We start from the raw sequence: 12,988 nt of genomic DNA on the forward strand, positions 1-12,988 counted from the left end.
TTCGGTATTTGTTATAGCATAGAATATATATTTCATCTGAAACAATCATTACTTCTTTTAACCACCTGGATGACATCCTCGTCGGCCATTACATGGGCTATTCCGACGCGCTGAGGCGAGTATTTTGTGGAGGTTCCCCACACCAGGGCGTACTTGAACTGCGCCGCCAGCGTGCGATGAATGGCGTGGCACACGTGTTCTACACTGACACCCTAAGGAGAAGAACAAGAGATAAGAGATTGGAGGACACCTTCAAATTATTTTGAAGACGCCTCTTTAATCTTATAAAGAACATAAAGAGGCACCTTAAAGTATTGTATGCTCAAAGATATACCGATCTTTGGGGGAAAATTTCGGAACAAGGATAAATAGAAAGGGTATAAAGAAGATTAATACTTACCTTTCTTAAAATCAGTCCGTCGTCGAAGTCTGGCGGTGCACCTGGCTTCTTTGTGTAGACCCTGATGAGTTGCAGCGCTTCCCACAGGGCCTCCAGCATATAGTCCAGATTGAGCTTCATGTTGCAGCTAACCACAATTGAGTTCGGTTGTCGCGCCAGGCGGTCCACCTCCTCGATGGAGATCTGATCGATTTTGTTGTAAACGTAGAGACAGGGCAGATATACACGATTGGCTGTAACCACGTCGATAAACTCGTCCTCAGTGCAGTCCTCGCGGAAAAGAACCTCGGCGTTGAAGATCTTGAAGGAGTGCAGGATGGTCTGTACCATTTTCTCGTTGCAACGTGTCAGGGAACAGGTAGCATTGAAGCTCAGGCCGCCGCCCTTCTTCTGCTTGAAGTAGATGTTGGGCTTGCGTTTGTTTAATCGAATGCCCACGCACTCCAGTTCTCTTTCGAGCAGTTCCCGATGAACATTTGGCTTGGTGGCGTCCAGCATCATCAGTACCAAGTCAGCGGTACGGGCTACGGCGATGACTTGACGACCACGCCCCTTGCCCTGTGCGGCGCCTTCGATGATACCGGGCAAATCCAGTAGTTGGATATTGGCACCCTGATATTCGATGACGCCAGGAATACATGTTAAAGTGGTGAACTCATAGTTTGCTGTCAGTATTCGATAAATTAATAAGTTGGATAATTAAGATGCAGGGCGGATAATATTGAGATGCATTTACCCGCCTCCGATTCCGTTTTAGTCAAAGTGGACAACATTGTGGACTTGCCCACAGAGGGAAAGCCGATCAGTGCCACCCGGGCATCTCCACTTTTGAGCACATCGAATCCTTCACCCTTTTCGCCCTTCTTAGACGGCTCCAATAGCTGGGATCGGTATTTCGCCAATTTCGCCTTCAGCAAACCCAAATGGTACTCGGTGGCTGAGGAAGGGAGATGAAAAACATTGCAAATTTAGCGACTCCCAGTTACAATCCTAACCTAAATTCCGATGGCCAGCGCGGCAAAGTGATCAAACCTTTGTTCTTTTGCGTCCGCGCAATTTCGCGCTCGATCTCCGCAATCTTCTCTAGGATGCCCATGCTGTTGTACTTGTTAGTGTAAGGTTGGACATGCAAAAATTAAAATAAAACAAAAGTTTTGCTTTTATTTATTGACCAGCGGTGCGTCGCCCGGAATTTGGCAGCCCTGATCAGCTGTTTTCGGCAGTTAAGATAGCGGCACATATTTTCTATGGCTAATCAGAGGTGAAACACTGTAATGTTATCTTAACAGTATACCACATTCCTTTTCGAAATCTTTAAAAATATAAAAATATATATTACGCATTTCATTTTCATATTTTATTACAATCTACAGTTAATTTATTTCTTTAAATGCAATAGGTTGGTACATTTTTATTCGCTTTCAGTTCTAGTAGTAATCATTCCACAGAATTTGTGAGCTAAGACAAAAAAAAATTGTAAGTTATTTAAATGACTCATTCTTATTAATTAAGAATTTATTTCGTATTTTTTATCCTCTAGATAAAAAAAATGTAAAAACGTGAAATGTATTTTTTTTTGTTATTTTTATTTTACACCTATAATATATTTAACATAAGATAATACAATTTGTAAAAATAGATACTTTGTGTTTAACTTCCATAATTTAATGAAGAAAATTGTAAATATATGAGTTTTTTTAGTTATAGAGATTTGGATTTGTTTTGTAAAACAGATATTAAGACGTCTTTCTTCACTTGAAGATCTGTAAACGTGAGCTTAAGAACGTATTTCCATTGACGCGAATGCCTGATGATTTAAAAAAAAAAGTGATGTATTGGGATAAATATTTTCCAATACACACCAAAACCAAAAATATATACACATACAGTTTCACGCACATATGATTAATATGAATTTTATAATGCTGAGCAGCATAAGAGTTCGTAACCGTCACTTACTTCATTCAATACGTCTTTTGTGAGTAAAACGCTCTGATAGCGTTCATTCATAATAGAAATACTTTTAATCTGTTTTATATTTGTAATATATAAACGCTTTTGGAAAACAAATTTATTCAGTAGCATTTTAAATCCGAACACACAATGTTCTTCGATCTGAAACTGAATACTTTCCTTTTGATCCTGTTTCTTGCGCTGGTGCATTCGGTTTACGTTGGTAAATGCCAAAAACGATTTTTAGTTGTGTATAAAAAAGGTTTAAACTTTTCTTTCTCACTGAATCTTTGCTGTGCACTGAAAATTTTAAAATTACAAAAGTTAAAATGATCTAATAAAATTAGTGTTAGGCGTATAATGAGGAAACGCTAAAAACTAAAATCAAAACGAAATTAAAAAAAAAATTTTATTTAAAAAGAAATCTTACTTAGTAAAATAAGTAAATTAATTAAAAATGTTACAAAATAGTTGTGATACATTCAAGCAAAGTGTTTTTAAAAAATAAGCATAAAGTTTTTTATGACAGGGCATGTTTTTGTTTAATTTTTGTTTTCTAGGAATTAAAGTGTAAACAATTTTTCATAAAATAAAAAGTGCTTGTTAAACAAAAAGCTCTTACTAACAACTTCTTTTTTCTTTACATTTAAAAGATCTCTGTAGAAATGATGAGATATGCACCAAGTTAGCTAGGTGCCCGCATTTGTTTGACAAAACCAGTGTTAAGGGAGCTGCGAAAAGGAAGTTATTGCTAGAGAGGAATTGTGGTGGAATCAGAAACATAAGTTACATCTGCTGTCCAAATAAGGGTAACACGCTGCCAAATACTAATGTTTGTGGACAAGGACCATCCACTTATCGAATAATGGATGGCAAAGAGGCTGATCTCAATGGTTATCCCTGGTTGGCCATGCTTCTGTATAAGGACCCTTTGAGTCAAACACTTATTCCCATGTGTGGCGGCTCTTTGATCAATAATCGCTATGTCTTGACCGCAGCCCACTGTGTTTCCCCGGTGCAGACAGGGCTGGTCAGTGTGCGTCTGGGCGAGCATGACACCAAAAAAAATCCAGACTGCGTTTACTTGAATGGTGTAGGATCAAAACCCCTATGCGCTCCCGAACATTTGGAAGTTGGCGTAGAAAAGACTATTCCTCATCCGGACTACGACCAGTACAAATTTAAAAATGACATTGCTCTAGTGCGACTGCAAGTGTCAGTGCGGTGAGTAATGATTCCCAAAACCAATATCAGAACTATCCATTTATTCAAGACAACCCCACTCTACCAGTTTTACGGATGAGATTACTCCGATTTGTCTTGTGCCCTATCATGTCTTCTTGGGTGACAGAAATTTGCTGGTAGCCGGCTGGGGCCATATGAATGTAAACGACGGTAGCAGTACGATATTGAGGGACACCATGGTCCAGCTAACCAGTCCAGATATCTGCTTAGAAAAGTATTTACACTTAACGTTCACACCAAAAAGCCAAATATGTGTCGGCGGCTCTAATAATAATCGTACCTGTCAAGGCGATTCCGGTGGTCCACTGATGAGCACAATAGGTCGAGGCTACGAGGAGTTTGCCTTTGCTGCCGGGATTATTTCCTTTTCAGGAGGTCCTTGTGCTCAGTCGGAGTGGCCAGTTGTATTAACAAGAGTTGCAACGTTTTACCAATGGATTTTGTACAATTTGGAGGCTTAAGAGTTTCGGAAAAGGCTAATATTATAAAATACATTTATTGTTTTACATTATTAGAGATCTAGATCATAAGGTACTACTAACTATTTGTTGTATATATTGAGATGAGTAAAAATAAAAGAAATAATGAATACATTTCTTATCAATTATATTAACTATATTCAACAATTTGAGTGCAGTTTTCTTGATTATTTCATCTGAGGCTGAGTCCACACAACATTTTAATTTTTGTTTCGATTAAGTGGAAAATCCAATTTTGTTTCAACTTTAATCTTGACACTTCAGCCATATGACGAAATTTCTGAAGGGGAAGTGGTAAAAAAAAAAAATATTTATTAGACTATCAGATACCTAATATGTAAAATTCAAAATAAAGATTTAATCTTTTATAAATAACTAAATAAATAGCAGCGATGTCACTGCCTAAATAAGGATACATAACTTGAAATTTATTTGAAACTTTGTTGCTAGGTCTTATCCAAACTTTTAACAATAATATAATGGGTGATACACGAGCGTGGCATGTTCAACGATCACAATATTCTCTTTCACTTTACGATTAAAGGGTATAAAAGGCCAGTCATTCTTGGAATTCCATTCTGATATATTTATGCATTTATATAGCTGAATATGATTATATGTACAAGAATCAGTCTTATTTTATACCCTGAAGGCGCAACATGTTCGCTCTGAAATATTTCGTTCTGCTGCTGATCCAGGCTATTCTTCTGGTGCTTTCAGTTGACTCTGGTAGTTTTGGCGGAATTCCAAGCCCTTTAACATTTTATTTTATTTTGTGAAGTTTTAATCTGAAATGGAAATACAGTATAGCAGCTTATCTTTTATTAGTATTAATAAAAAACCAATAAATCATATTCGAAATATTAAAAAAAAAACGCCACCGACTGCACTGCAAGTTGATAAATATTAAAACAATAAATAATCATTTTACAGCGGTTTTAGGTTGCCAATCGGATGAGAAACTCGCCAGATTGGACAGGTGCCCCGCATTGTATAACAGTTCTCTGTCTAAGAGGATCAGAACGGAATACGGCATCGATGTCAGGAGGATCCCGCTGTGGAATCAATGGATCTGCTGTCCCAAGCCTGGTAATGAGCTGCCAGATACGGATGTCTGCGGCCAGTCTCCAGCCTTTTTTCGAATCAAGAATGGCACACAGGCGCAGCCCAATGGGTTTCCATGGATGGCCATGCTGATTTATAAAAATGATACATCCTTGATATTTGAGTCGTCGTGTGCGGGATCTCTGATTAACCATCGTTATGTTTTGACTGCAGCCCACTGTGTTTCTAATATGCCGGATTACTATTCGTTAGAATTTGTCCGCTTGGGCGAGCATGACATTACCTACAACCCTATCAATAAAATTTATCGGGATGTCAACGTGGAGGAAATTATTCCTTATCAGGCTGACTCACGGCCCAAATGACATTGCCTTGCTTCGTCTTGCCATGCCAGTACGGTAAGTAATTATTCCAGTCATATTAATAATAGAAGTTTTCTTATTCAAAACTTTGCATATCATATTTTCGGGACGTTTTTTTTTTATATTTTTGTACAGATAAAAGTATATCAATTTTTTACACAATAGGGACATATCAATTTAATAGTTCAAATTATAATATGAAAATATATATTCATTTTCGTAGAATTAAGTTAGCAATCAGATTGTCGCTATTTTTTTACACATCCTAACAAAAAATTTTTATAAATTCAGCTATAGGGTCGAAATTACACCGATTTGTGTTTTGGAAAACCCTTACATTGCGCCGAATTTTGTAATAGCCGGATGGGGAAAGATGGAAAATGGTGAACATAGCAATGTGCTGATGCGTGGCAATATCATGAAAACGAATTCGGAAAAATGTAAAAGAAGGTATATAATCGAAGGGTTCAACGACAGTGTTCAAATATGTGCTGGTGGACAAACTGGCGTGGACACATGTACGGGCGATTCCGGATCACCTCTGATGGCCAGCAAAGGACGTATGGACAAGGACTATACATATGTAGCCGGAATCACATCATTGGGAAGTACCAAATGCGGAAAAATTGGCACTCCAAGTGTTTACACAAGAACTTCAGCCTTCTTTGACTGGATTGTATCAAATTTAAGGCTTTAATACATATGTAAAATTGTTATTTAAATTGGATATTTTTATTTGTCAAAAGAACTCGTAAAATATACACAAATACACGCAGGTAAATACTGTTACGATTACAAGAAACCCCACAACACGCAAATGACGATAAATTACAATAGTGACTGTTGACAGAGACATCTAGAGAAAGAGATAGGCCGGCGCGGAATGCCTCCAGCGTAGGTGGTCAAAAGGACCCATTCCTGCGCTAAGAAATTATCCATCGCCTGCGATTAGCGTTTAGTGATTGGCATAGTAGCCATGTCCCGAGTTCCCCATGAATTCTGTCCATCGTTGCGACTCCAGGGGATCTAGCTCCGAGCAGACCTCACCTGGCCGCAGGGACCGACAGGTGCACGTGATCCCGATGCGGGTCACCACCAGCTGCGACTCGTACTTGGGAAGGGCGGGCTCCGCGTCAACCAGACGCTCGCTGAGGCACTGCTTAGGAACTGTTTGCGCAACACGCGCAGGTTGTCAATGGTATAGCCTGCAATAAATACAAATTTCCCTGATAAATAAAGCTTTAAGGAAGATTTAATAGTTCTTAGAAGCTTAAAAATTTTTAGGTATTTTTTTCTAACTTAGTTCTTGAAAATCAGTTGAAAAATATCTCTTTTTATCGTAAACCACATATGTATGTATATGTATATGTATATACATTAAAAGATTTCACAAGACTTTACCAAAACCGTTGAATTATGCAGAAATAAATCTTAAATAACTTATCGGTAATTTTTTATAAATGTTGCAAAAATTTAAAAAAAATGTTATAATTTTTAAAGGTTACCATGTTGTTGACGATGATTTTTCATATAAATATCAAATACACTGTATAATATGAGCACGAGTACTTCTCGGAATTATGTATGTACATATAAAAAGTAGAGATACGGCATAGTGACTCAGCACTGACTTAGCTTAAGTTTTTCTTCGGAAAAATATTATTTCCAAAGTTTTTTATCGCTGCAAAAGCTAATATGTTGTTGTATTAGTTGTATTAAGAAAAGAAGTGATGTGTTCCTGCTTCCAAATGATATTTAAAATCACATTTTGGAGAAGATATTATAAGCTAATCAGTAACTTGTTTTGGCTTGCTTACGAATTACTCAATCTTGGATTACTTACTCTTATAAGCGCTGATCTTCTCCTCGACACAGCTGAGATCCTGTGGCGAGAAGAGTGGAGGATATGCCTCCGATTCGCGGATGTTAAGGACGAAGGCAAAGTCCAGAGAGGAACTGGCATTGCCCAGTGCTTTCAGCAAAACCCCTGTAGACGAGATGGAAGCCAAGTACCAGTCGGCTCCGGAGGACTCCTCTCCTGCAACGGAATCCTCAGCCAGAGTAGACGTCGTTCCGGAAGCACTGTCTCGTCTTTTGCGACGCCTCCTCTGCTTTTTATTTCCCTCAAGGGCATCTGCAGCTTGTTCTCTTGCCTCGTTATCCAGCTCCAGATCCCAGAGGCTTAGCGGGGATTGAGCGGTCATCGGTTGCCCGGTGGTGCTGGGCGTGGCTTGGGTGCTGGTAGTACCAGTAGCCTCAAGGAATCCACTACGTACATCCCGACTCCCTGCGCTAGGATACTTTGACCGCAGGTGGATGGGCCGGTCACGGTCACTCTGCTCCAAAAGCGGAGGTACTTCGTCGTTGTACACCAACTCGTATTCCTCGGGAAGGCGCAGTGGATTCGCATTCTCTGGCGGAAGTTGCAGGGCATCGTAGTCCTTCTGCGGAGGAAGGAGAAATGATTTAAGGATATAATATTAATTAAAATATAAATAAAATATATTATTAATAGCACTTACAAACTCCTTGTACGCTTCTTTGGGATAACCTCCTCCCATTCCAAAACTAGGCGGAAGTTCGTTATCTGCTCCCTGAGGCAACAGTTCTTGCAGTTGCTGCTCCATCAGAGGATTGTGTCGATGATGGGCTTTTGATCGCCTGCCCGGTTGCTCCGTTCCGCTACCGATGCCATTACCATTAACATTTCCATCACCGATTCCTGATCCGGCGGCCACCTGGCGTAACAGCTGCTCCCGATTTCCGGCCAGGAGTTTCTTGAGGAGCTTGGGATGTTTCAGTGGGGATTTTTTTCCAGCTGCCGCCGGTCGTTGTGTGCGATTCAGCTGAACCTCGAGATCATCGGTACTGAATAGCACGGCACCCGGTGGTTCGATGTGCCTGGCGATCCCGTAGAGCTTGAGCACCGTAGACTCGTTGTATCGAAGGCGACATGTATCCGCCCTGGCCTGGAGTATAATATCGCTATCGGGTACAAATTCATAGGCATCCCGGGCATCCGGGCGGTTACGGCACTGCAACTGCCAGTGTAGGAAGAAGTCACCACCGAAGCTCTGCGAAATGGAGACCCCACCCAGAAGACTATTCGCACCACCAGAATCCGTCATCATGGCATTCAGGAGAGGTTGTCCATTCCTTCCATTCAGTATGGTTGTCTGAGAGTAATAGTAAACCGGGAATCCCGGGCCAGTGTTGTACTTCACCATGAAATCCGTTACATTATCGTGATTAAAGAGTCCCGGAACAATGGCACTGACACACTCGCTGGCCGGAAAAGTATAGTTCCACATCATGGTGTAGTTGGCTCCATCGAAGGCCAGAACACTCCTGTTGAAGGCAGCTACCACCACGTCCGAGATACCATCTCCATTCAGGTCGGTGATCACGGCAGGCACCATGAGACCTGATCCCTGTTGTCGATGGAGCGGGGTAAAGTGCTTCTCACTGGTGTACGCCATCAGAGAGTGCAGTCGCAAGGAATAAATGCCACCTGGTGTGTTCTGGCCACCAGTTACGATCAGCAGAAGTTCCGTCCCATCTGCCTGTGTTAGCAGCTGTATTGGTACAAACATTTCCTCTCGGTACGGCGTTGGGATACTTCGGATCACCTTGCCCGTCTTTCCGGAAATCAGCTTTATGTGGCCCGCCTTGGACTCCTCGCGCTCCTCCAGATGGGCAGCTATTATTTCCGGCACCGAATCTCCATCCAGATCACGCAGCACATTGATCGTGTACAGATCCATTACGATGGGTGAGTTCGTTTCCACTTCTAATTCACGGAAGCGCCAGATTATGGCTCCAGTGCGGCCATTGATGGCGTAGATCATCTAGATGGGTTGAACAAAAGAGAAGTAAGGATTAATAATAAATTATTATTCTACCAAAGATCCAACTTACTCCAAGCCTTCCAGCTGCCACGCAATCAGTGCCCCCATCTCCATCCACATCCGCGCTGCAGTGCAGCGAAAAGACGTTTGCCACGCTCCAAGATTGCCAGAGGATGGATCCATCCAATCCGTTTAAGGCCACTACTCCGCCCTCACAGGGCACCTCCTCACCCTGCTGGGCAGACTGACAGCGTGGCAAAGGAATGCCCTCGTAGTGGATATTGTCGTCCACCCCGTAGCCAAAGACCACATCCCTGATGCCATCACCATTCAGATCAGCCGCTCGAAGAGGGCTCTCGCTATTCATGCGAGCCAAACTGCGAGTCCAGCGCTTTTGGACACTGATCTGTGTGCAGGGCACAAACTCCCTGCCCAGAGAGTAGCCCTGTATGAGGCGGGAGGAACCAGCTGAGATGGCCGCCAGTTGGGCGGGATCGGGTCGCCACCAGTGCCGTATTCGTTGCAGTGGCAGCGGGAAGAGCGTCAGCATGAGGGCTGCCAAGCTAAGCAGGGCACATAGTACCGTTAGAGCGGCAAGAGCGTAGCAGAAGGGTTCACAGCAGCGACAGCAGCGCCGTCTTCTGTGCTGTTTCATTATAGGAGCCGATCCTGACCCGGATCCATGACCAGATCCAGGACTGTGTTTGCGACGAGGCGCCATCAATGGCCTCTTCAGTCCCTGCTCCTCGCTCCGCTGTGGGTGGAAAGCACATAAAGGTTAATTTGTTTTTTTTATCTATAAAAAACAATAATTTAAAAAATAAATCATTTTTGTACAACGCTTTAAAAAAGAAATATTGCATTATTTTTTATTTATTTTAAATATGCTCAACTTCGAAACGAAATGTCACAGAAAAATGTTCTTATCACAGTGTAGATAACAATATTAAGTGCGACATATGGCAACACAAAGTTCTTGATAAGTATGGGCAAGTTCTATAAATGCAATGTTTTTGTTTTAATAAAAAACTATCTTAAAATGATAAAATATTTTATAGATGGCTTATTCTTCCGCAATAACTTTTCTTAATCTGTACACATGAAACTTAAAACGAACTTTATTAACCCTTCTGGGAAATGTTAATATTTCACTGTTAGATTATTCTTTTCTCCGATTCTCATTTTCCGGTTCTTGATATCCTCTTGAAGTACTCACCTTCGCCGACCTGGCATCCTTGATGAACACTTCGTCCTCGACATCGTCGCTGACATCCTCATCAATGGACGAGTCCCGTATGGCAATCCTCTTAGAGGGCACATATGGTCGCAGTTTCATCATGTTTGGTTCCGGTTAAGCTGATGCGGTTGCGCTACCAAGCTGCGCCTGCAAGAAATCCTCTGTTTTTTTTAGCAGCTCTAAGGATGCAATTCGGATCCTTTAGAGCATTTTGCGGTGACTCCTGATTTTTCCGTGCAACTCCAATTGCAGCGATGCGCGTCCGGCGATTGTGTAAAAATCAATAGCGACGTCACGGTTTCGCGCTCAGCTGTCTGTGAGTCCGGAGCATGCGCTTTGGCGGATTGGCATTGGAACCACCCGAACCACCACCAAGCAGAGCTAACGCCACGTGTTGGCCAGCGGCTACAGGTTTGTTTGTCAACAATGTAGCAGCCCACCTGGGCAGTTATCTCTCTCACACACTCTCTCTCTCTTTTTTTTTGGTTCTCTCCTGTGGCATCTGTTGCTGGACAGAGGCACCACCCAAAAAACCAACCATTAACCACCACCACCACGTACATATCATCCCCCTCCAGAAACTCCCTGATTAGCTCCTCACGAGCGGTTCAATGTCCTCGCTTTGAGGCTTTTCATGAATGAAGTGGGTGGAGTTGGGTTACGTGGTCGGTAGGCGATGGGAGGTGGGTGAGGCAGTAGGGATTTCCATTCACTGAACTTCCGCGTGCTGCCAATGTGGGTCACATCTTCGGTGGGACACTGTATGGTTTCCCCGGTCGCCAAAGTTGGTGATTAATATTTAATGGTATTTTGTCTACCTTTCAGAGGCAGGAAGTGAAATGGAAAATGTATGATTGGCTGATATATCAGTGTTCGATTAAAGCCTATTTTGCCAATGAATTACTTTTAGTTTGAGGTTATCTTTATAAGCTATTAACAAAATATATAACTAATTATGGGTATTTATGTATTTAACTGCCAAAACCTTAATTCTAATTTTTTGAATCGACTTGAATGTTAGGTCGTTTTCTCGTCTTTACAACTTTTTTAAAGCAAAATAAAAACAATATTAATAACTCCATTTAGTCAAATTACCTTTATATTAACAATTAAGTATTCTCCACGTTCCATTTGCATTCCATCATTTAGATTAATTTTGGCCACAACCAGCCAATTCGTGCTCATCTCATAAGATCGTGCAGGTAACAAATCCAAGAACTTGGTTAACCAGGCTTAATAACTTTGTAACCTTGGTTCTCTTGACGTCACAGCTATTTCATTGCTAGGCCAATACAGCTTTTGCCTAAATAACTTTTCGTTTCAGTATCTATTTTTCTCATAATTTATTTTACAAAATTTTCAATGACGTAGGACGCTTGTAAAAAGCCAAACACACAAGTGAAAAGTTCACTAGTTTTTCTTTTTTTTTTGTACATTTGCCACCCAAAGTATTCAAATAGCAAGTGCGCCAAAACCTTTTGCGAATTTGCCATAGCCATAGCCACCGCCCTGATGCTGCCCTCAGCAGAAACTTAAGAGCACCACTTAGTGGGGTTGGAATAGGAATAGTCGGGGTCGCTTTCTGGCGGGGAATAGGAGCACTCAGAACAGGTCCAAGCTCGACTGCATTCGAATAAACTATAGAAAAATCAGCGGCTTTTTATAGCTGCCCCATCAATAGAGAGAAGCGTGGCGGGGAATGGATGCTGAGGCTGAGGCTGAGGCTAAGGAAGATGATGATGAGGATGAGGTGTGGTGGTAACTTAAGTGTGCTATTATCGCATCAGAGATAATTTAATAACGACGAGTCTTCTTCTTGTTCGGTCGGAGGCCAGAAAGGATGTATGGAATCAGCTCAAGAGTGTTGCGGCAAGGCGTTGAGTAGTGCTTGGGCGGGTGGGAGTGGCAGGTCACGGGGCTTTAAATATAATATGAGTGGGTGAGAACCGCCTCAAGGTCGCCAGGAATTCGAAGGAGGAAGCTATGTGTTTATTATTTACGATTTATTTTATTACGAATTGAAACGACAGAAATAAGTCATCAGTTAATGAGTCCTAAAATATTTAACAGTTATGTAAAACATAAATCCTTTTACACAATACTTTTTTATTTTTTTACTTTGATTGTTTCATACGACAAAGCCTTGCAAATGTTTTTACATTTTTATACCCGTTACTCGTACAGTAAAATGGTATACTGGATTCGTTCAAAAGTATGTAACAGGTAGAAGGAAGCGTTTCCGACCCTATAAAGTATATATATTCTTGATCAGAATCAATAGCGAAGTCGATTGAGCCATGTCCGTCTGTCCGTCAGTCTGTCCGTCTGTCCGACGGTCCGTATGAACGCTGAGATCTTAGGAACTATAAGATATACAAAGTTGAGATTAACCATGAATA

General features: G+C 41.4%; 4 protein-coding genes across 4 annotated transcripts; 2 read left to right on the top strand and 2 right to left on the bottom strand.

Moving 5' to 3' along the window:
- Positions 1-7: 7 nt before the first annotated feature.
- Positions 8-1,610, bottom strand: LOC108117196 (developmentally-regulated GTP-binding protein 2). The gene is made up of 4 exons (XM_017229499.2): positions 1,433-1,610; positions 1,137-1,337; positions 401-1,065; positions 8-212 (listed from the first exon to the last, which is right to left on the bottom strand). Exons 1-4 carry the CDS (start codon positions 1,494-1,496, stop codon positions 33-35), a joined length of 1,110 nt encoding a protein of 369 aa, XP_017084988.2. The 5' UTR covers positions 1,497-1,610; the 3' UTR covers positions 8-32.
- A 750-nt stretch (positions 1,611-2,360) lies between these two features.
- On the top strand, positions 2,361-4,079 carry LOC108117199 (spaetzle-processing enzyme). The gene is made up of 3 exons (XM_017229504.2): positions 2,361-2,576; positions 3,007-3,577; positions 3,645-4,079. Exons 1-3 carry the CDS (start codon positions 2,504-2,506, stop codon positions 4,057-4,059), a joined length of 1,059 nt encoding a protein of 352 aa, XP_017084993.2. The 5' UTR covers positions 2,361-2,503; the 3' UTR covers positions 4,060-4,079.
- Positions 4,080-4,729: 650 nt separating this feature from the next.
- Positions 4,730-6,204, top strand: LOC108117254 (melanization protease 1). Its single transcript, XM_041819007.1, has 3 exons — positions 4,730-4,806; positions 5,011-5,500; positions 5,796-6,204. Exons 1-3 carry the CDS (start codon positions 4,737-4,739, stop codon positions 6,199-6,201), a joined length of 966 nt encoding a protein of 321 aa, XP_041674941.1. The 5' UTR covers positions 4,730-4,736; the 3' UTR covers positions 6,202-6,204.
- A 10-nt stretch (positions 6,205-6,214) lies between these two features.
- On the bottom strand, positions 6,215-10,849 carry LOC108117256. Its single transcript, XM_041818991.1, is given in 6 exon segments — positions 6,215-6,668; positions 6,671-6,709; positions 7,348-7,948; positions 8,027-9,352; positions 9,423-10,106; positions 10,569-10,849. Coding segments are annotated over 6 exon segments (2,982 nt in total). The 5' UTR covers positions 10,692-10,849; the 3' UTR covers positions 6,215-6,459.
- Positions 10,850-12,988: the final 2,139 nt, after the last annotated feature.

Source organism: Drosophila eugracilis, unplaced genomic scaffold (genome assembly GCF_018153835.1).
Source record: "Drosophila eugracilis isolate 14026-0451.02 unplaced genomic scaffold, ASM1815383v1 contig_440, whole genome shotgun sequence".
Lineage (NCBI taxonomy): Eukaryota > Metazoa > Arthropoda > Insecta > Diptera > Drosophilidae > Drosophila > Drosophila eugracilis.

What these genes read in the sequence shown, in the direction of transcription:
- LOC108117196 (XM_017229499.2), bottom strand. Translation starts at nt 1,496, where the DNA reads ATGGGCATCCTAGAGAAGATTGCGGAGATCGAGCGCGAAATTGCGCGG. An exon ending in GCGGACGCAAAAGAACAAAG is followed by an intron (nt 1,338 to 1,432) that starts GTTTGATCACTT and finishes TCCCTTCCTCAG; the next exon opens with CCACCGAGTACCATTTGGGT. An exon ending in TAAAACGGAATCGGAGGCGG is followed by an intron (nt 1,066 to 1,136) that starts GTAAATGCATCT and finishes GAATACTGACAG; the next exon opens with CAAACTATGAGTTCACCACT.
- LOC108117199 (XM_017229504.2), top strand. Translation starts at nt 2,504, where the DNA reads ATGTTCTTCGATCTGAAACTGAATACTTTCCTTTTGATCCTGTTTCTT. An exon ending in GGTGCATTCGGTTTACGTTG is followed by an intron (nt 2,577 to 3,006) that starts GTAAATGCCAAA and finishes TACATTTAAAAG; the next exon opens with ATCTCTGTAGAAATGATGAG. An exon ending in CGACTGCAAGTGTCAGTGCG is followed by an intron (nt 3,578 to 3,644) that starts GTGAGTAATGAT and finishes CCACTCTACCAG; the next exon opens with TTTTACGGATGAGATTACTC.
- LOC108117254 (XM_041819007.1), top strand. Translation starts at nt 4,737, where the DNA reads ATGTTCGCTCTGAAATATTTCGTTCTGCTGCTGATCCAGGCTATTCTT. An exon ending in GGTGCTTTCAGTTGACTCTG is followed by an intron (nt 4,807 to 5,010) that starts GTAGTTTTGGCG and finishes ATCATTTTACAG; the next exon opens with CGGTTTTAGGTTGCCAATCG. An exon ending in TATCAGGCTGACTCACGGCC is followed by an intron (nt 5,501 to 5,795) that starts CAAATGACATTG and finishes TTATAAATTCAG; the next exon opens with CTATAGGGTCGAAATTACAC.